General features: G+C 38.7%; 1 protein-coding gene across 1 annotated transcript in view; it reads left to right on the top strand.

The window, feature by feature from the left end:
- maml3 (mastermind-like transcriptional coactivator 3) overlaps positions 1 to 23334 on the top strand; it is a 133267-nt gene that overhangs the window by 57286 nt on the left and 52647 nt on the right. The window contains exon 2 of the mRNA XM_067402582.1: positions 17630 to 19210. Within this exon, the coding sequence (XP_067258683.1) occupies positions 17630 to 19210 (1581 nt within the window). The remainder of the gene's footprint in view (positions 1 to 17629; positions 19211 to 23334) is intronic.

Raw genomic sequence — 23334 nt, 5'->3', positions numbered from 1 at the left:
GTATCAAAGCACCTCCTGGCGGGGACAACGCAGTCGTGGTGACCAGACCATCTGGCTGGCGAGCTAAGGAGGGACACCCTCCTTTCTCTTGCTCTTTCTGTCTCTCTCTTTCCCCCTTTTCCCCTGGCCGAAATGGCACCAAGTCAAAGCCACCCCATCCCACCCTGAGGGTGCAAACCCAGATACCACCCTCAAATAAGCCCCATCTGCAGTTGATATTTATTAAAGCCAATTTTGAACATGACTTTTATACAGTGTTTTGAATTGTTGTAAAAAAATGCAACAACCCATTTCCATATTTCAATATTTCTATGTCAAACACGCATATTTAATTAACTGATGTTTCAAAATCTATTTTATATAATGTGACCCTAATAAAAAAAAGTGCATAAATATATTCAAAGGAGATTGATTTATTTATTTTTATTTTTTTTGCAGAACAGACGCACAATACCAGCTGTGCTTTCTCTCTCTCTTATCTCTCTGACAGCGACACACAAACCCGCCTCCACTCACTCACTTGTTTCAGTTGCTCCAGATGAATATTATTAATGTAACAGGGCTTGAATTTCGACGTTTCTTGCCCATAATTTTACTAATTTCCCCAGATTTTGTGCTCACATCCAAAGTATGTGCACATAAAGCCACACTTCTCAGTACTAAATTAGTAAAGAAATTAAATTGTAGTTATTTTTTGCTAATTATTGCGCTTACACAGTCAAATACACAAAATAATGTAAAAATGCCAGTCTTGGCGAGTATTCCTGTAAATACAGTCAGTTATGTTTTAAGTGAATGTAAACAGTTGAGAGAGAAAACACATGTGTAACAGTAAAATGTGTCCGTGCATCAGGTCTCAAAGTGACAGCAGTCTAATATACCTGCTGCCAAATTATGAGATATTAAAAATACTTATATTGCAGTTTTTCCTCATGGTATCAATGCCAAAATTGTGTGTCAGTGAAAAATGCTGAGTGGCTAGTAGCGCTGGAACAGTAAATTGATGCATTGCGAATAGAGAAAGGATTCTGGATCGATTTTCTGAATGTATCGCGATTCTCTTCTAAATCAATTCTGAGTTTTTAACAGCAGATGGCACTGCATGCTTTAGAAACAGCTGTACTCTGCTTCCTTCCAATTTCTTACACGCACTTGAACCTTCTATAAAATCATTCATAAAGTTCGAAAATGTTGAGATGAGCTACAAGGGTGTTTGCAGTGGGCTCTTTACATTAATCTCGCATCATAAAAGCATTTTGAGGTGTACTTGACATTCTCAGACTCATCCGAATGCATGAGCACACTCTTCTTCGTGAGCAGTTGAGCGTGCAATTAAAAACTAGCCTAGAGCGCTATCTGCTGTTGAAAAACTAAGCTCAGAATCCATTCGAGAGAGAATTGTGACGCATTTGAAAAATCTCAGAATCAATCAATCGAATCAAGATGAATCGTTTTGTTGTCCCAGCCGTAGTGGCTAGTAGTAAAATACTTTCCATAGTGGCTGGTGAGCAAAAAAGTTAATGTCAAGCCTTGTGTGTGCTTAATAAGTACTAATAAATAGCCAATATTCTAGTAATATGCATGCTAATAAGCAGCTAGTTAAAGGGTTAGTTCACCCAAAAATGAAAATTCTGTCATATATTACTCACCCTCATGCCGTTCCACACCCGTAAGACCTTGTTCATCTTCGGAACACAAATTAAGATATTTTAGTTGAAATCTGATTTATATATATAGCTCAGTGAGGCCTTCATAGGGAGCAATGACACTTCCTCTCTCAAGATCCATAAAGGTACTAAAAACATATTTAAGTCGGTTCATGTGAGTACAGTGGTTCAATATTAATATTATAAAGTGACAAGAATATTTTGGTGTGCCAAAAAAAAAAAAAATAACGACTTATTTAGTGATGGCCGATATCAAAACACTGCTTCATGAAGCATTAGAGCACAAATGAATCAGTGTGTCGAATCATGATTCGGATCACGTGTCAAACTGGCAATGGCTGAAATCACGTGACTTTGGCGCTCCAAACAGCAGATTCGATACGCTGATTCATTTGTGCTCCGAATCTTCCTGAAGCAGTGTTTTGAAATCAACCATCACTTTATTAATTTGTGTTCCGAAGATGAACGAAGGTCTTACGGGTGTGGAACGGCATGAGGGTAAGTAACCTAAAATAATGTGTTACTGTAGTTTTTTTTACCACCTGAAACTGCTGTCTCTTAGGCAACTTGTATAATGCTATTAGTGGCAAACATGCAGAACATACGCAAAGCGCACATATTGCAGAATGGCAGCGGTACGTGAGCACAAATTTATTTGTAGTGCATTTACAACACATGGATAGTTTTTCACTTTAAATAAATTTGTTTGGGCTTGGCATTTATAATATATTTTGTTTATAATGAAACCCACTATAATTTTTGTTTGTTTATAATGAAGCCCACTATAATTTGTTTGTTTTATACTTATAAAAACATACTTGTACCTGATCTGTTTTGAGTACCGTTAAATTTAAGATTTGTTGTGAGAGGAACTAAAATTCATGTTTAAAGTGTTTATAACGTTTGTCAGCGTTTCATTTTATTTATCGGTATTTTGCATTTATTTCTGAATGTTACAATAAAATGCGACTTTATACACCAATACGACTTATGTATTTTTTTTCTTTTTCTCTCAACACTAAAACTTTGACCCGGAGTGACTTATTTTCTGGAAAATATTGTACCTGTACTGTTTTTCTAACTCAAAGCTCCTTTGTGAAATGAAATCCTCTCTGGATAGGTCTGTAATTGCTGTATAATATTTGTTATTCACAACACTTGTTTACTTCAGTTGAAAACCACTAAATTGCTAGTTAGATGTCTTAGTGCACCTTTGTAACACATTTATTGAACCAACTGCTATACATCTTGTCAGTTTGTGTGTTTCCTGGAAATTTAACCCGTGACCTTGATGTTGCTAGCGCCGACCTCTACCAGTTAAGCTACAGAGGAACCTCTGTTTACCTGTTGACCTGTTTAGTGGTAGTAGTAGCATCGGGTATGATCCTCATCTATAATGTATTCCTTCACTTTGTTATATTTAAATACATAAATAAGTCTTGTGTATTTGAATAAATGTTGATGCACATATTCAGAGCACATGACCTTTGTTGATAGCCAAATCCAGACGATAGACCATAGTTAAAACCTAGAGTCCCAATCCTGTTTGAATCGGTACATGACATAAGTGCTCTATTAATAATTGTAACGGAGACATCATTTAGAAAGCTAATCCTGTCCAAATAGACCTGATATGTCAAGGCATGTATATTAGAGCACTTTTTTTGTTTTTGTTTTTAAAGGAACTTTACCCCCTTTTCACTCTTAATGCATTTCTACTTCAACAATATTGGCTTACTCTGTCCTTTCTTTCCCTTCCTTCCTTTTCTATAGCTTTTTTCCTTCTCTCTCTCTCTCTCTCTCTCTCTCTCTCTCTCTCTCACCCTCCTCCCCCTGTTTTATGACTTTGCTACAGCTTTGAGCCTGATCTCTGTGAAGAGAGAGATGGAGTGAGAAAGGGAGGTGGTGGAGAGAGGAAAAGGACAGGCAAATGGCCGGATTGATTTACAGAAACTGAGGACAGCAGGCACAAGCCCCTCCTCTCCTCACTTCCTTTCTTCCTCCGCCCATCCACATTTTCTCTCTCTCTCTCTCTCTTGCTCTCTCCCCCTCCCCCTTGCTGTGGTTCGGCTCCAAGAACAGGAAGCAGTGGAACACTAAAAATAGAGAAAGAGAGACAGACAGACAGAAAAGAGCATTTGAAGAGAGGGAGGGATGGCGAAAGTAGAGATGGAAAGATATAAACAGACAAATACTTTGCATAAACAGATGGGTAATTGGAAAGAACAAAGGAGGGAGAGAAACTAGACTTATAAAGTGGTCAACAAGATAACTGTAAAGTAAGTTTTCATTTCCTGCTGTCATTAGATGAAGGTAAATGGCATGAGGGGGCGACAGAGAAATTAAGAAAGGTTGTGGGGTGTCTGTCGCACTCCTCTCATCACTAGGGCTGTGGGCAAAATCGCATTATCTCTTACTACTTCTTTTGAATAAGAACTTTGCAACTGTTAAAAAGCATGAATGTAACCCGGATGTACTACATTTGTTCATTGTCATGTGATTTCTAGCGCCAGTTGTCACTTCACTTGTCCTCTCCTGTGGAATTATGGAATAGTAAAGTGTTTATCAGATACGCACTGAATCTCGCCGAAAGCAGTAGTAGGTCATCCAGGTACTTTTCGACCTGCTGTTGGATCCTGTGAATGTGAACATACTATTTTCACATACCGTTTTCACTTACAATATAATAGGGAAGTATGTACATTTCAAATGGAGACGGGAGTTTTGGATTTGTGATGGCTGCTATGTGTCCTCATGTAGTCAAATCACTCGAGGGTTCAAGCAAAAGAATACACTGTCAATACCTCACCAAAATTTGGACTCAGAAGGACCACGAAGACTGAAGATGCCATTTGGGATATGCATTTTGTGAGGAGTTCAACCTGTAGACATTAGACATTAACCCACTATTAGCATACAGCTGTAGAGGCAATTCAGACCTGCTTACATGTACACAAACATGTATTCCCTGAGTTAAAGGTTGTCAGGAGTCTGAAGTGGTGTTTTGTTGCTGTAAATCATATAGTAGAATCAGTAGTACTGACCTAGCATGGATGAGTTCCTTATGAATAGCTTCTTTCAATCATTTCTATCATTCACACATGGCGCCTGAGGGCATTTTGCCTAATCTAAGGAAAATCCACCCATGTTACCTTTTCATTTTCTTGATCCCTTGTTGGCTGTCAGTAAAAAGCTTAAGCTATAATTCCACAGAGTTCTGCAGCAATCACTTAAGCAATATCAGTGCGTAATGTTTTTTTGTCTTGAAGAATGTTGACTTGTCATGTTGTGTGAGATTATCCTTGATTATCCAGTCGATAAAAGTGTTTTGAAATCTGCAGTCAGTGGATTATGTTTCTGTACCCATCGGATCGTAAAATGTCATGTGGCAGATGTAGACCTGATCTGAGATAAAATTGATAATACCACATTCAACCTTTTAAATGAATGTCTTCAACACATTTACTGACCCCTCTATGGTCTCTGTTTGGTTTCAATTATCAGCAGTGCATCCATTAGTTTCTTTGTGGCCTAAAATCTACCACTAACAAGACTTTAATTGATCACATATTACAATATATTACTGAAGCTAAAATGGTAAAATTCCAGATATTGACCCTTTATTTATTTATTTTTTTCCCCCAGTTAGCCTTTGGTTAGCAAACATGTTAGTCTACTAACTTAGTATAGTGCTAACTGTCTAATAAGAAAATCTGGAAGGGAAGCTTTCCTTTTTAAAAGGTTGGTTTGTAGGGGTTTGACGAGATCTTGCGAGACTAAAATGTGACGAGATTTCTCGTTGAGGTGAAAAAGTAGTCTCGTGATATTGCCATGACAGAGTGTCAGGATGATTAGGAAAGAATATGCCACCGCTATATTTACATTACGCATCCACTGTCGTTTTGATTTGTATTTAAATAAAAAACATTTAATTCAGTTGGATAACGGTCACCGCTGCTCCATATTTACAGAGTTATACGCGATCGTGAAAGTGAAAGTAAATGCGAACGCGCATTCAAACGCGATTTCAATACCCCGCATTTTGAAAGTGGCTCCCTGATGCATGCAAATATCTCTTAATATGAAAGCTATTTTAGGCTGGGTAGTGTAGTTGTAACCATCTCTGTATCAAAGAAAAATTTTGTCTTATTTGCACTTATTATTGAGAGTGCGATTATGGTTGCACTTATTGCAAAGTGTTACCATAAAAATGAATAACAGTTTTCTCTTAATCTTATTAAGCACAAAACAGTAAGGTTTCATTTGTTAACATTATTTAATGCACTGTGAACTATCATGAACTAACAATGAATGGCTATTTTTATTAACACAAACAAAGACTAATAAATACTGTAGCACATCTATTGCTCATTGTTAGTTGATGTTGGTTAATTAATGTTAATAAATGAGACCTTATTGTAAAGTGTTGCCATTTTTATTTATAATGTTTTTATTTCTATGATCAGTTTGTGGAAAGGAGTTCAGTTAGGAGGTCAAAAGTTGTAGAAGCTCATAAATCATGAACAGCAAGGCATAAAGAGACTGAAATCATACAGAAGAGAAATCAGTCAGTTGACTTAGTGGCAAAACCTTTTACAGTACTTGAGTATTGTTGTCTTTTACTGCATATGATAATTCATACTCAGAAAGTAGAACTGAAATGACATTCATTACAAGATGATTAGTTAAAACATTTCAAATACACCTGCAGAATATTTTTTCTAGTCATGTATTTCGACATTGAGGATTTCTTAAAAATAGTGTGTAAAAATCTCGTCTCCTCTCATGAACTTAATCTCGAGTCTCGTCTCGTGAGATACCGGTCTCGTCAGACCCCTATTGGTTTGCAAACCTTAAAGGATAAGTTCACTTTCAAATGAAAGCCTCAAGCTTTACTCGCCCTCAAGCCATCCTAGGTGTATATGGCTTTCTTATTTCTAATAAACACAATTGGAGAAATATTAATAAATCTCCTGATGCATCCAAACTTTATAATGGCAGCAAACATTACCAAACGAGTATGAGCTGAAGAAAGTGCTTCCATCCATCATAAACGTATTCCACACGGCTCCAGGGGGGTTAATAAAGGCCTACTAAAGTGAAGCGATGCGTTTGTGTAAAAAAAAAAATCCATATTTAACAAGTTATGAAATATCATATCTAACTTCCGCCAGACCGCCTTCTACTAATGAAGAAAGTGTAAAACTTTAGCAGTTCAAAAAGCTACGTCCTACGCCTTCCATATTCAACTTACGGAAAAAGTGTAACTGACGCGACGGCAGTTCTTAACTTGAATACGGAAGGTGGTCTGGCGGAAGCTAGATATTTTACTTCATAACTTGTTAAATATTTTTTATTTTTTTTTTTTTTTACACAAATGCATCGATTCGCTTCAGAAGGTCTTTATTAACCCACCGGAGCAGTGTGGAGTACACATTTATGATGAATGGATGTGGATGGAGGCACTTTTTTTTACAGCTCATACTCGTTTGGTAACGCTTACTGCCATTATAAAGCTCAGAAGTGTCAGGATATTTATTAATATTTCTCTTACTGTTTATCAGAAAAAAGATAGTCATGCACACCTAGGATGGCTTGAGTGTGAGTAAAGCTTGGTGTAATTTTCATTTGTAAGTAAACTAATCCTTTAACAGAGTTTTAGTCATTCTGTGGCTGTTTACAAACTTTTAAATAGTGCTTGGCTTTCTTCCTCTGTTATGTGGTTTATGCTGGATGACAGACCATCTGAAAGGTGCATTGCGCCACCCATAGTACTGGAGTAAATTCTTTTTGTTCAGCTCAAATATTAATTTCAGTATAACATGAATAGTTTTGAATACATTTTGAGGTTCACTTTGCTTTTTTATTTTGGTCTTATCGTGAATGATCCTTAGTAAAGGATAGACTTCTTTAATTTGATGTGATACCAAAGCTGTGGAAATCAATTCAGTTGCTGCTGTCTAAAAGGTACCCTTGAATTAAAAATTGATTTTACCTCTGCATAGTTGAATAACAAGAGTTCAGTACATGGAAATGACATACAGTGAGCCTCAAACTGCATTGTTTCCTCCTTCTTGTGTAAATCTCATTTGTTTAAAAGACCTCAGAAGAACAGGCAAATCTCAATATAACACCGACTGTTACGTAACAGTCGGGATCATTAATATGTACGCCCCAATATTTGCATATGCCAGCTCATGTTCAAGGGATTAAACAAGGGCAAGACGTCTGGATGTGCACAGCTGAATCATCAGACTAGGTAAGCAATCAAGAACAATAGTGAAAAATGGCAGATGGAGCAATAATAACTGACATGATCCATGATATCATGATATTTTTAGTGATATTTGTAAATTGTCTTTCTAAATGTTTCGTTAGTTTTGTTGCTAATGTACTGTTAAGTATGGTTAAAGTTACCATCGTTTCTTACTGTATTCACGGAGACAAAACTGTCGTTATTTTCATTTTTAAACACTTGCAGTCTGTATAATTCATAAACACAACTTCATTCTTTATAAATCTCTTCAACAGTGTAGCATTAGCCGTTAGCCACGGAGCACTATCAAACTCATTCAGAATCAATGTAAACATCCAAATAAATACCGTACTTACGGGGGTGGGGAGCACGTGAATTAAAGGGGCCGCAACCTAGATTGGCTCATATTTAATGATGCCTCAAAATAGGCAGTTAAAAAAACTGAATAAAAAAAAATCTATGGGGTATTCTGAGCTGAAACCTTACAGACACATTCAGGGGACACCTAAGACTTATATTCCATCTTTTAAAAAGACATTCTACGGCACCTTTAATTTAAATTTTTTGTTGTAGATGCACGACAGTATAACCTTTTCGAACTGGCAATATTTCTATCCCTCAATGACCTAAATGTGTTTCAGAGTATTTGCATTTAACTGTATATTGGCACGTATATTGCATATATGTGAGACATACTGCACTAGTCAAGCTAGTTACCATCAAACCCATATTTACAGCGTGATGAATGGATGACTTGAAGTTATTAAGAATATGATGTGAAGTCAGTGGGTGGAGCTTTGGCTGAAGATCATGTGAGTAATGTAGAGATGATTATGAGCAGTTTATTGTGACGAGTCGCTCTTTGTCTTCCCTCCCTCATTTCTCTCTCTCTCTCTCTCTCTCTCTCTCTCTCTCTCTCTCTCTCTCTCTCTCTCTCTCTCTCTCTCTCTCTCTCTCTCTCTCTCTCTCTCTGGGTGAGGTGCAGTAATTGTCTCTGCTGGCAGGGCTGCTGAAGGCTTTATTGGATTGGAGTAGGATTTCAGGGACTGTGTTTAACATGCACCCAGGCGCTACAGTGCACACACACACATTCACTCAGCCAGTGTTTAAACAGGCTGCCATTAACAGTGAGGGAGGGAGATGGCGAGCGAGAGAGAGCGAGTATTTAGCAGCGTTTAGGAGGAGGCGGTGTTGCTCAACGAGCGGAAGCCTTGTGTGCTGACTCTCCGTGCCCCCTCTTTCTCCTCCCTCCTTTCTTCTGCTTCTGCTCTCTCCTGTCCTCCCCCTCCTGTCTTCCCTCTCTCTCTTTTTCTCCCTCATTAATATCTTATTATATTAGTGTTAGCCAGTGGGTGCTCCTTCCATCTTCACACATACTGGCACCAAACGCACTCACAAAAACACTGTACTGGGCTGAGAGTTATTTATAAACCTCTGTATCCCTCAGACAGGAACTCATGAGGGAGAGAGTGAGGTAGAACAGATAGAGATAGAGAGAAAGGAGGGGTGAGGTAATGCATTTTTTTCCAGCTAACCACAACATTCCAAAATTCCTCTACATCTTGATACAACCAGGAATTATATTGATCACAAAACAACGGCTTACGACGAGATAAAATGACTAATTCAGGTTTAATACAGCTGTGTTGTGTGCATTTTTATTATGTACAGTCATGCTTATGTTTATATATCCCTTGTAATATGTTCAGTATTTTAAAACAAGTAAGAGTGATCATAGATATTTTTTTAGTATTTCTTTGAAGAACCTGCATAACAGATATGTTTATTCCACAGACACATTTTCTTGTTTAGAAGTACATACGTTTGGTTCTTAAAAGGATTGTTCACCTAAAAGTGAATGCTCTGTCATTGTTTGCTCACTTTTGTGTCTTTTAAACCTGTATGACTTTCATCATTCCTTGGAACACAAAAAGGAGAAACTTTGAAAAATTATGTATAAGTATCATAAATGTAGTCCATATGACTTATGCGCTACTGTCTTATAAAGTACCGGTAATACAATGGTTGAGTCACTAGGGGCTTTCGTCACCGGAGTAACCTTTTCATAGTTCTTAGACTTTAAGTACCTGGCTAAAGTACCTGGATTTTGCTGTGTTTGCACCGTAGGAATGATTTTAGGGTAACACTTTACAATAAGGTTCAATAGTTAAAGGGATAGTTCACACAAAAATGAAAATTTGATGTTTATCTGCTTACCCCCAGGGCATCCAAGATGCAGTTGACTGTTTCTTCAGCATGACGACACATTGATGTCCTAAGACACGAAATGATCGGTTTGTACAACAAACCGAACAGTATTTATATAATTTTTTTACCTCTAATACACTACTATGTCCAACTGCCTTAATCCGGTATGTGAAGTCTGAAAACGCACTCTGATGCCGAAAGTGATCTCTCGCACGTATTCGTCAATGAGTGTGTTCGGCATCAGAGCGCATTCAGACCTCACAGACCAGATGCTCAAGGCAGTTGGTCATCGTGGTGTATTAGAGGTAAAAATGATATAAATACTGTTCGGTTTCTTGCACAAACCGGTCGTTTCGTGTCTTTAACGTTAGTTAACTACATTAAGGCCAGAACACACCAAGCCAACGCCGACGAACTAGTGGCGACGAAAGCAGACTGCGGGGTTGGCTCATGTCGGCAGCGTCCGTGTCCAAAGTTGCCCTGACACACCAAACCGACACTAAACAGCCGACGGCCGAGTAGCACGTCAGTTCTGCACCTGCGTGAGATGAAATGCGTTTCCGAAACAGCAGGCGGCAGTAGCTGAACAGCCAATCAGAATGATCCGATGGCCCGACGGACCGACGAGCTCCAATGCCGATTCAACATTTCGAATCGGCCAAAAAAAGGCCGACGAGGACCAACTTCAGCCGACTGTGCGGAACACACTGAGAAAACGAAGAAAAACTGCCCGCCGGCCGACCGGCGGCTTGGTGTGTTCTTGCCTTTAGTTAACATGAATTAATAATGAACTGCATTTCTACAGCATTTATTAATCTTTGTTAATGTTAATTTCAACATTTACAAATACATAATTAAAATCTTGTTAACATCAGTTAATGCACTGTGAACTAACATGAACAAACAATAAACAACTGTATTTTCATTAACTAAAGTTAACGAAGACTACTAAATATAGTAACAAATGTATTGCTCATGGATATTTTATGTTAGTTAATACATTAATATAATGAACCTTATTGTAAAGTGTCAGCGATTTTAGTTCTAGGAACTTCATTTGGCGGAAATAAATTAGCTCCTACTTCAGAGTAGGGTCTAAACCAGCGCTATAGGAACTACCAGTGATGTAAGTGTACATTGATTGGCCAAACGCACGTTAAACACCGGTACCCGGCATTTTTCAAAAGCCATGTAACCATGGAACGAACATGGAAAACTGAGTTCACAGCATTTACCTGTTGTCTGCGGGGTCGTGTTCTTTTCTCACTGCAAGTTGTCATGGTGATTTTGTCTCTTTAATCTCACTTTTTGCTTTTTCAATCGCATAAATTATGCGTTTACATTCCATGTCAGTTACCATGAAACCCATGACACACAACAAACACAGCTCCGATCACAGCATCCTCCATCCGCCAGTTGTTGACATTGGTAAATACCGCGCTTAAATAACACCGCTATCGGTTTCATCAGAGTTCCTATTTCCGGTGCGAATGCAACCAAGAAAATGGCCCGGGGGAAAATTGGTTCTCGGAATTAGCTTAGTAGCTAGTTCCTATAACAATTACTATACCTGACTCCCACCATGAACATAGTCATAGAAGCTGGCATGGCGTTAAAAAAAGAAAAAAAAGAAAGAAAGAACGAGAGAACGAAAGAGAGTACAAACCTGGGTATGTAAACTCTTGAACAGGATAATTTGTGTTATTTCAGTTATAATTTTGTCTAGTGGAATATATGTAAATTTATGCTATGGCAAATAGCTTTCTTGAGGTTGTAATAAATAAAAAATAAATAAATTGTATGAATGTTCTTATTTATTCTGCAAGTGTGTAAACTATTGAGCACAACTCTACCATAGGATGTTCCTTTCACCTATTAAATTAAAGGGTTGTGCACTCAACTCATTTTAAAGTCTGATGAGTTAGAGCTAGAACACACATTCACACACAACACATACACACTTACAACAAACCACATTTTTCAGACAGAAGTACTGTCTAAGTGCTTGTGTGTGTGTGTGTTTAACTGTGTTATCTGTTGTGTGCCAAAGGTTTGTCTACCTTTATTGTACCATGCACTTCAAGAGCTCGCTTTATTGATGTGGATTAAACACACTCACACACATATACTTACAGTAGGCTACTCATTTGGTTCAGCCTCTAACACATGCTCCACACACAAGATATGAGACTGAAGCATGCATTTCGAGGTCATCTAAGACATGTTGTTGTCTGATTGTACTAATCTGCCTGTCTGTGTGTTTGTTCATGGTATGGGAATCCACAATTTTAGTCAAATTAAGCCCTTGTTCAGTGGGTCCTTTAGATAAATGAGATATTGGGACCATATCATGTATCATTATTAGAGATTTAAATGTATTGGTAATGGTCAATTTTGGATACTATGCAAAAGGATTGGGGTCAGTAAGATTTTTTTTAATGTTTTGAAAGAAGCCACTAAAGCTTTTTATTGGTCTAAAGCCTTTTATTTGGTTATTTTATAGATTTTTCTGTTTTTTAATAAAGTTATTTATTTATTTATTTATTTATTTGTGATGGCAAAGCTGAAAACTCAAGTCTTCAGTGTCACATGATCCTTCAGAAATCATTCAAATATGCTGATTTGGTGCTCAAGAAAAATTTTCTCATTCTTAATGTTAAACAGTGGAGACGCTTAATATTTTTGTGGATTTTTCAGGATTCTTTGAAAAGTACGTTTTAAAAACCTACATTGTAACAATGTGAAAATCTTTACTGTCATTTTTGATCAATTTAATGCATGGTTCATTTGCTGAATAAAAGTATTATTTTTTTAATACTGACCTCAAACTTTTGAATGGTATTATATCAGTTCATGCTGAATTTGAGCAAGCTCATTTCTCCTATTTTCCATTCAGATTATCTAATGCTTACTCAAAGTTACTCTAATAATTTAATTTCTTTACTAGAGTTGTCAAAAGTAATCATCTCGGTACCAAGTCAGTACTGAGATTTAAAAAATGTGAAGCTTAGAGCGCTGTTGAGTGGATTCGTAAACATCTTTGATTGGCCATTGTGTTCACGGCTCATCGAATATGTCTGTGATTGGCTTCAATGATCAACGCTTCAAAAACATGTTGTAAATTGTCATCAATGACACACAGGAGTGTTTGAAAGCAGGCGTCTATCGCTGACAGATGCCTGCTTTCAAATGCTCCCACTTTCAAATTGCTTCCAAATTTAAACACTTCCGTGTGCTTTCAAACACTCCCGTGCGTTGATCATTGTAGCCAATCACATTTTTAAAATTTCATTACCAACTTGGTATCGAAGTCAGTACTTTTGACAACTCTAGTCTTGACGCTACTTTTTTGTATTATTCAGTGATGTATAACTTAAATATAATAAATGGCTCCTCTTCTTTTTGTCCTAACTGTCTGCAATGAGTAACAGGACATTGTCATTTGATTGCTTTCCAATTCTATGGCATTACACTCAGTAGCTCCGCCCACGGCAAAGTCTTATTGGTCCAGAATCCTGCTCTTCACACTGCACACTGTACATCGGCAAATATCTTGCACAGAAATTATGATGTCTGTTTGGACGGACAAATTTTGCTGCTGAAAACTTATTGCATTGCATCTTGGTTAGGACACAGTTTAGCCAATTTAGAAATTCCCCTAAAAATGGAACACATTTTTGCAGTTTAACTGGGTGCACCATGTAACACATGAAAGGGCACTAAGGTGAGATGATCATCAAGGTTGCATGTTTCCACACTCCCCTCCCCACACCCGATACTGGCAGGAAACGATACTGGGTATGTATTGCTTACATTGACAAAGAAGAGTGCACAGAGATAAAGAAAAGGAGATTGCAATAGAATGGAGGGAAAAGGCAAAGGGTAGGTATAGAAGGGGAGAGAGGAAAGAAAACATTAGGGAGGGAGACCACTAGAGAGAAAGCGAGAGAGATTATTGGCAGAAGTGTCCAGTGCACTCAGCCCAGGCGCTGGGGGGAGGGGCTTCAGGATCAGGAGGTTGCTATAACAACAGCACCTTGGTGGTTCTCTCCCCCCATGCGCGCGCTCTCTCGCTCCAGTCACATGAAAGCATTACCGTCTGTCTGAAGAGCTCTTCTGTCTTTCCCTCCCTCCCTCTTGTATTTCTCTCCCTCCCTTTATCCGTGTGCTCTCCCACATGGTGACTGTGAAGAGAGCAGGAGAGGAAGTGTGTTTGTGTGAGCTACTGAACACTTTAATAGGCAGTGAAATGGAGAAAAACAAACATCAGCCTCCCCCCTCTGTCTACACATATGCACACACACACACACACACACAGACTTTCTCTCTCTTCCTCTGTCTCTACCTCTGCTATGTGCTTTCTTAACCCTGCCATGCTAGTTAAGGTTTGGGGGAGGTTTTCTCGCTGTTCTTATCCTATTACGGCAGTTTTGAGCCAAATGCTGCAAGCTAGATGGGTCTCTCTGTCTGCGGCTTATGGCGTCGGCAGTTACGCCATTCATACTGTACTACTCGACCCCAGACATCGATGTCTGCTTGAGGGGGTTGGTGCTAAACATACCTAATTATGCCTCACTTAGCATGCAGAGTCTTTGCAGGAAGATGATCATTATTGATATCAATCATGTGCCATTCTGAGGGGATTCATCACACACGGACCGAGATGGTACAGGAGTGGAGTGATGAAATGCTTAGCAAAGTCGTCAACAAATCTATGAGGCAGTGAGAGGACATGTTCACACAGTAGAATGTGTTTGTCAGTGCTATTTTTAGTGGAAATTATGGTTCTTTCCATACAATTTAGGATGGCATGACAAAACCATAAATATTGTATTTATAATATAATATTTATTATGATTATTTTGTCATCCCATCCTAAATTGTATGGAAAGAACCATAATTACCACTAAAAATAGCATATATATTTATTATTATTATTATTATTATTATTATTATTATTATTATTATGGGTGCATTTACAATTTATGAAGATAAAAATAACCATAATAATATCACTTCTAGTAATTAATGATTCACTGTATATTATTTCTATATAAAGAAATTTCTATTTTTTTTTTATTTTCATTTTTTGGTAACACTTTACAATAAGATTTCTGTAATCAACTGTTTTAGTTGAACTATGTGAACATGAACTAAGAATGAACAATACTTCTACAGAATTTATTAATCAATTGTATATCATTAAAATCAAAAGTTTCATTTGTTAACGCACTGTGAACTAACATGAACTACCAATAAATGAGTGTATATTTAACTAACATTAACAAAGATTAATAAATACAGTAACAAGTGTATTGCTCATTGTTAGTTCGTGTTGGTTAACAACAGAACTTATCATAAAGTGTTACCCATTTTTATTTATGCATACATTTATTTGACCCTTTCACACGACACCCCTACCTATGCTATACTTTTCACGAGTTAGAGAAAGGAGATGTTCTTTGGTTACCTGTTCGTACAACCAGTATAAGATATGCTTCTGTATGTACAGGACCATTTCAGAATCACACCTGTTTCACAAATATTGTTGTCACACTGACTATAAGAACGTAGTCAGTTTTGTGTGAGCCACATTGTTCTCCATTTCTGCCTCAATTCTTTCTCTCTTTCTCCCCATCACTCACTCTCTCCATGTGAGTGACAGTCAGCCTAATCGTCTTTATGGCATGATAAACGGCATGAATATTGACAGCCGTCGTGACGACGGTTGCCTTGACAACCCCCTTAGCTGTTGCACATGACAATGAAAAATGCGACCTCGAGCAGACCTACAGTCAACATGAATGCAACGTGCATATTCGAGCTTGCTACAGTATAGCTTTTATGGTGCACGACTAATGTGTGTTAACATATAAAGTCTTACAGAGGTTGACTGAAACAAAACATGTTTGTGTGTGCGTTATTTTATCATGCTTATCTTGTTATTTTGCATAAAGCTAGCCAGTAAACATCAGCCTTTCTTGTTTCCCATCATGATCTCGCTGTTCTTCTGGTGATGTAGAGAGAGACAGACTGAGAGAAAGAGATAGAAGGAGGGAGGGGGGACTAGACGTATTGCCTCAGAGGAGAGCTGGAGAGAAGATCCATGAATCTTGTTGTTTCAGAATCTCATTTCGTATGTTTCGGTGGAGTAGTGTGTGTGAGAGAGATTTCTAACACACACATACTCACACATTGAAGTCCACTGGGATAAGCAAAGAAGGTGGGTGGGATCCTGCTGCTGTGTATGGAGAGAATTTGTCGCTAATGTTCTTGCGGTTTATCTACATTCTTGGTTTATACACACACAATCGCACACATTTCACTTCTGTAATTAACACACCGTTAAATGTGTTCACTGTCAGAGTCATTAGCACAAACGGAAAGATGAGAAGAGATTATGGGAAATGCTTTTCACCTTCTTTTCTATCCTCACCTCTGAGGAGGCATCTATCACTCTTTCCCCGTCGATATTCATTGTTGTTCATTCCCCACCACGCTGCCCTGCAATATCGAGCAGGAAAGGGACCGGCTTCAAAGTGGCACAGCTGAATGTTAAAATAATTATTAGTGGAGTAACTTGAGGACCAATTGCAGCTCTTTTCCCTTCTTATTTGTGGTTCTTTGTGCCGATACATTTAAGGAAAAATGACATTTTTAAGATTTGTCTCCCATCCCTAACCTCTGTTAACTTGTATGTGTGTTAGTGTCTAGCATACTTGTGGTGAGCAGCTTAGACACAGCTTAATGGCTGAGACAAATTAAGCAGAAGAGCATTGTGGGATGAAAGTGTGCCCATGTGTGAACAATGAAAGTTCGCTTTGCAACCAATTCCCTCCCCTATATGCTCTTGTCTTTTCTCTCTCTATCTAAATGTGAAGTGATAACTGGCTCTCATCACCTTTTCTCCATCAGTGATTTTCTGTGCAGTGAGAGTTAGTATGTTTGCCAGTAAAACATATTGAAATATCAGTTCATGTCGGTAATCAAGTAACTGATTCACTTTTGATGTTTGTTTCATTGTTACACGTAAACATGATGATCACTGGCACAAAACTTGTGCTTTTGAAGTGTTTTACATTTATATTTACATTTAATCATTTAGCATACGCTCTTATCCAAAGCGACTTACAAATGAGAACAACAGAAGCAATCAAACCAAAAATATGCAAGTGCTGTTAGTCTAACACAGTACCTGTAGCAAGGTTGTATTTTAATTTAGTTTTTTTGATTGAGAGAATATATTACCTATGTAAATTTTGACATTCTGGACTGAAAACCTCCTAACGTGTTTCTGACTAAATGTAAATAATAGTTGGAATAGTTCCATGCATTACTATTTATACAAGAAACCACTTCACTAGGTAACATTATTATTGTTATTTCGAATCCATGATGACAATCTTCTGAAAATTTGTTGTCTTGGTAGGTTTTATGTACACCTGAAGAAACCTTCTAATCATTGTTCTCTCTCTTTTTTTTTATTTCTCTCTCTCAGCTTCAGGAGACAGTGAAGAGGAAATTGGACAGTGCCCGATCTCCTTTAAATGGTGACCAAAATGGCCTCAGTGATGGGAGTTACTCTCCCACTACAAAGAGACTCCGTAAGGAAGGATGCACTGGAATGGACTCTCTCGGTAGCCTCCCACCCATTTCTCCACTTCATCCAATGGACATCAAACCCACCTTGCCCTCGGGCAACAACAGTGCCTCCTCAAACAACGGAACCAACAATGGCAATGCTGGTACCAACCATATTACTGGACGACATGAGGATTTAGGCAAGAATGGTGGAATGCCTGATATTAAACTTAATGGTTCATTGGATTTGGACGATGGCTTTGGCCTTCTAAAGGACATGAAACAGGAGCCTTTGGATGATGGCGGTGGAATAGAGTCCTCAGAAACTTCGCTTTCAAATCAGAACAAGCTATTCTCTGACATCAATCTTAATGACCAGGAATGGCAGGAACTGATTGATGAGTTGGCGAATACGGTGCCCGAGGATGACATGCATGACCTTTTCAATGAAGACTTTGAGGAGAAGAAGGAGGTGAGCGACTTCACACGGACCACGACGGAACAAACGCAGCTTGCACAAGACCCAGCACCTAACTCTGTAGCTACGGCACCCAACAGTACACCGCAACCACAGAGTGGACAGATGCCCATGGGGTCACCTCAGGTGCGACCATCTTCCTCTGGCCCACCATTTGCAACTGCTGCCAATGGGACACCTCCCCAGCAACCCTTGCAGCAGTCACCAGCAGTTGGAATGCCATCAGGATCGCCTGCTAACTGTGTGGCCCGTTCTCCGCAAACGCCCACACAAGCCCAGACCCAGGCTTCGAGGCCTGGGAATGGATTCATGATGACTGCAGGTCCTGCCGTTGGTCCTGTGGGATCAACTCCAGTAACGGGAGGCGGCCCTGGATCAGGGGGAACAGGTGGAGGTGTACCAGTCCCGCCCACCTCTGAGCTTTCACCGGCTGAGCAGCTGAAGCAAATGGCTGCCCAACAGCAGCAACGTGCTAAACTGATCCAACAAAAGCACCAACAGCAGTCCCAAGCAGCAAACTGGTCACCTGCAGGAGCACCAACAAGCCCATACAGTGGACCCTTTAACCCAGACAAACCAAATAGCCCCATGATGTATCCGCAGGCTTTCAATCCTAGCAACACAATGGGGCCAAAAACACCAAGCATGAACAACTACCTCCCACAGAACCACATGAACATGCTCAACCAGCAACAGCAGCAGCAGCAACCTAATAACTTGGCTGCCCAAAACAACCTCAATAAGCAGCTCTCTTATAGCAACACCAAGCCGCTGACGCATTTCAGTGGAGTAGACCACATGAGTCAGCGGATGACGCCGCCCATGGCCAATCAAGCCAAAAACCCGATGATGCCCTACATGCAGGGCACGACAGGGCAAGGGGGTGGGCAACCACAAGTTCCAGGTCCAGTGCCAAACCAGACAGCCCATTTAAGTGAAGAACAGAAGAGGATGATGATGATGAAGCAAAAAGTGCTGACTCAAAGCATGCCATATGTCTCTATGCAGCAGCATGTTCAGGTAAGAGCCTTGATTTTTGTTCATGCAATGTTATGGAAAACTAAAACTAAGTGCAGTTTTCATTAATATTTAAATAAATGAAATGTTTGTGCAGAGCTGCAGATGTGAATTGTATGTTTAAGTGTTAATCTTTATATATTCAGTCAGATGGTTGTTGTTACAGTGAGCTGTTTGCTTTAGGGCTATGTCAGCAGTGCTTAGTGTACTATATCTTAGTTAGTCTGTGCTCGGGGCAAGCACAATGGTTTTACATTTTGTTGTTGAGGCACTTGCCAACTTTTATTTTAAATTTGTTACGGTCTGATTAAGTTGTTTTTTGGATGAGTAGCTGATATAAATTGATCTATTTCTATCCATTGAACTCTATGCCAGTGGATGCATGTAATAACTTTCTTAAAGCTTTTGGCAAAAAGTTAGCTTCAAACCTTCAATTTTCTCTTCGCCTTTTGCAAATTGCAAATTTATTTAAAGTCCATTGGTCTCTTCACAGTCTACACACTGACCGTCTGGTGCATATTGCACACAAAACTGGAAAGCACTATCAATGTAGTAAGCTCTAATTTGATTAGCTGACTTTATGCAACTTACTTAACGGCCCACCTAGAAACAAACAAAGGTTGTATGTAATGAACTCTGTTAAGGAAGAGTTAATCACTGGATTTGATTTGTTTTGGTGAGGCAAAATCTTTGAAAGATATTCAGAGCTTTGTTTATCAGGTACTTTGTTGCATGTAAACTGTATATATTTCCATGAGCAGAACTCTTTATCCTTCTGTTGTTTAGTTATGCCTGTCAGATAGTCTGTATTTATTTGAATAGTCACATTTACCACTAGATTTGTTTTATTGTGTTTCCTGTACAGTTGTTCATGGAGACTGCTGGACCATTATTTAAATAATTTTTCCCCACCATCATTGTGGTATAATCGGATTAATTCTGATCAACCCTCCCCAAAATTATGCACTAACATCAGTCCTCTGATTGGTTGCTTTTACATGTCAATCAGGCGGCTCTTCCGGTCTAAATGGATGTTATAAGATATAAAATGCAAAATAGACCACATTTATGCTGTTTAGTCAAAGTTCTGGCTTTACAAAACTAAAAGCTAACATGTAAGTATTGACACAACGCTTCAGCATTGGGCAGTTTGCCTAGAGACACGAAGTCGAACTGATTGGTCCTCACCCATAACTCTGGATTTTATGTCTGTGTTGTGCAGTGGGACAGTAATGGTTCTTGTTGCCCTGAGCAACAGCTAGCTCTTGGAATAGGAAATCGACACTCTGTAATATATTTATGCCTATGCGCCAACCTCTGATGTCCCCATGGCCGCCAAAATCCCTTTCCCTCATTCTACCCTTGGATAAAAAGATGCCTCCTCTCTCCTTTTAGTTTCAGGAATTGATAGTATTTTCAAATCATTATTACCATGTTCACTCAAATGCCACTGCCATTTGCTCATTGGTTGTTTGCCCATTAGCCTTTAGTCAACAACTAATGAGAAATGTGAAATTTGTTAGTATTTTTTGTCTAATTATCTAACACAATTGTTCGTTAGACTTCTGTTTACTTAAAAATGTCAGCCAAGAGTGCCAGAATGCCTTTTGTTATTTGAAGGGTGATTGTGCTGGTGGTGGTCTCGGTTATTGAAGAGGTCTCGAGTCTGTTAGCTTCTGAACTGTAAATTATTCTCATTAATGGTGACATCCTCAGCCCCTCCCAGGCACCCTCTCTCTCCTCCTTTCATTTTATCCATCTGTTCATTGGGTTCTGTAGCTCTTGCTCTGAGATTAGATATTCCTCCACCCCTTTTCCTCTTTTTTTTTTTTTCTTTTTCTCCTGCATCTCCCATGCCCCCACCTCCCCTCTTCCCTCTTCCCTCGTTCTCTCTCCTCAGAAGCAATAAAGGGGTAGATTTATGATGGTTGGTTCTTTTGCAGCCTGAGGAAAATGCAGCAGAAGAGCGAAATGAGGTAGAGAGAAAGAAAAAGAGAGAGAATGAGAGAAAAAGCAGAATGAACGTAGACCATAAGTAAAAGATGGTATGAATTATGGAAAAGGTGTAACAGAAATCAAAGGCTAAATGAGAGAAAGGTATTATGAAAGAGGATAGATGGAGAGAATGAAAAACAGCAAATTTCAACTCATTTGTAATTTTGCCTCCTAAATACACTGTTGATGTTAAACAATGCAGTCTTGTTTTTCTCAGTTGGATTAGCATGGTAGCACAAAGATATGTCTTGTTCTTTGTCTTCTAGTACACTTGCTCTATGTACTTGACTGAACAAAAATGCTGGTTTCATTGCTTTGAATGTAGTAGATATAACTGACAAACGTTTGCTAATTCCACACATCATGTTTTCTCAGCCACCTTAGACCAGCCAGACTGGTGTCTTCATCGCTAATGCTAATTTTTGTTTCGCCTGAGGTCTGCATATCAGAATTACTCCTTTACTTCCTTTTAGTGCAGCATCGTTTCAGTTATTAGTGGTTAATGTTGTTACGCACAAATTAGAACAATAATAGACCTGCAGTGAAGTAGCTAGCAAAATATTTATGATTTGTGTCAGCAAACCAAAAGGTTTTAGCTTAGCTAAGGTGCTGCATTCAGACAATTTGCATGCAGTGTTCATGACATTTACACATGTCCTTTATGTTATATGTATGCAGTTCTCTGCTATGAAAAATCAATAACAAATCCCAGCACATGCATTTTGTAAATTAGGTCCATTGTTTGAAATGTATGAAACCAAAATGTGGCTTTTGGCTTCACACAAAAGGTGCGGGTCCATATGTGTATATGTTTATTTTTTTTATATATATATATAATTAATTAATGACAAAAGTAGTATTAAATGAGGAAAAATTCTAGAAATAAATTTCCACTAGTGGTCACAGGCATTTGGATTACCCTGAATTGGATTATAAAAATAAATTAAATACAAGAGTGATGTAATAGTTTTCCATATATTCAGTGTCAAATTATGGGCTGCTTACTTTCAGAATACACTATTATAGTTATTTGTCTTGCTACTCTATGTGGGCAGACTCTCATTTGGAGTTGGCAAGTTTTTGATTGGATAATGCATTTTGAATTTAGCATCTTATTGGATCTTTCATCTAGACAATAGACAGGCCATCAGGTTATTGATTAAAGAGTGGTGGATGCTGTTGGTGGACAGTCTAGGGATGGGGGTGGAATCACAATTAGCAAAATTTATAGTTGCTTATGAAGGTAAAGACGCTCAGTAAAAGCTTTCTCTCAATGGCTTCCTTGAACACACATTCGTAGAGATCAGAGCGCATCTAGTGGTTTGCTTTTCTTTTTCTCCTTTTTTCATACACAGGTGGCAAAATGGGCGAGTTTGCATAATCTTATTAGTGTGTGATTATGAAACTTTAGCACGGTCCTTAAAAGCTTGTTAGTCAGGCTTTGATTGTCACTCCATGCCATTTTGCATATCGCTGTGACGGCTGTAATTTATTTGTGGGTGATCAAATGTAGAGAAGGGGAGACTGTATGGTGGGCTGTGTTTGTGTGAGTGTGTAGAGCCCATTGTAAAGCTTGTGTGTGAACTAATTGATGTTTAGGGCTTCGAATATTAACAGTGGGGTGTTGCTTAATGGGCAGTCAACCTTCCAGGTAGTCTGGTGTCACAACATTTATGACTTTTATATTTCTGAAGAAACTATGAATGGTACTTGGCAGGGCAAAACTTGATGCCACAATGATGGTGTTGCGAGTGATTACTAGGGTTGATGGTTGCTGTGATGGTTACTGTGAAGTTGTAGGTGGTTGTTAAATGAAAAGAAAAAAATGAAAAATGAAAAGAAAATAAATTTTCTTACTAGGTGGTTCCTGGGGTGTTGTCGATGATTGTTAGGGCTTTGCTATGTGTTTGCTTGGATGTCATGGGTGCTAGATGCTTGTTTACTAATTGGTCGCTAAAGTTTTGTGGGTGGTTGCCAGGGTGTTGCTATGCAATTTATATAATATTCTAAGCGTATTGCTAGGGTGTTGAGGGAGATTGCTTTGGCTTTGGTAGTTGGTTGCTAGGGTGTTATGAATGGTTGTCAGCATTTTACTAAGTTATTTCTGTTATAAGTGGTTTTTAGTGCATTTC

The sequence above is a fragment of the Chanodichthys erythropterus genome, chromosome 12, assembly GCF_024489055.1.
Source record: "Chanodichthys erythropterus isolate Z2021 chromosome 12, ASM2448905v1, whole genome shotgun sequence".
Lineage (NCBI taxonomy): Eukaryota > Metazoa > Chordata > Actinopteri > Cypriniformes > Xenocyprididae > Chanodichthys > Chanodichthys erythropterus.
The sequence above is the reverse complement of the archived record's forward strand: the minus strand, read 5'-3'. Positions and strand labels throughout refer to the sequence as shown.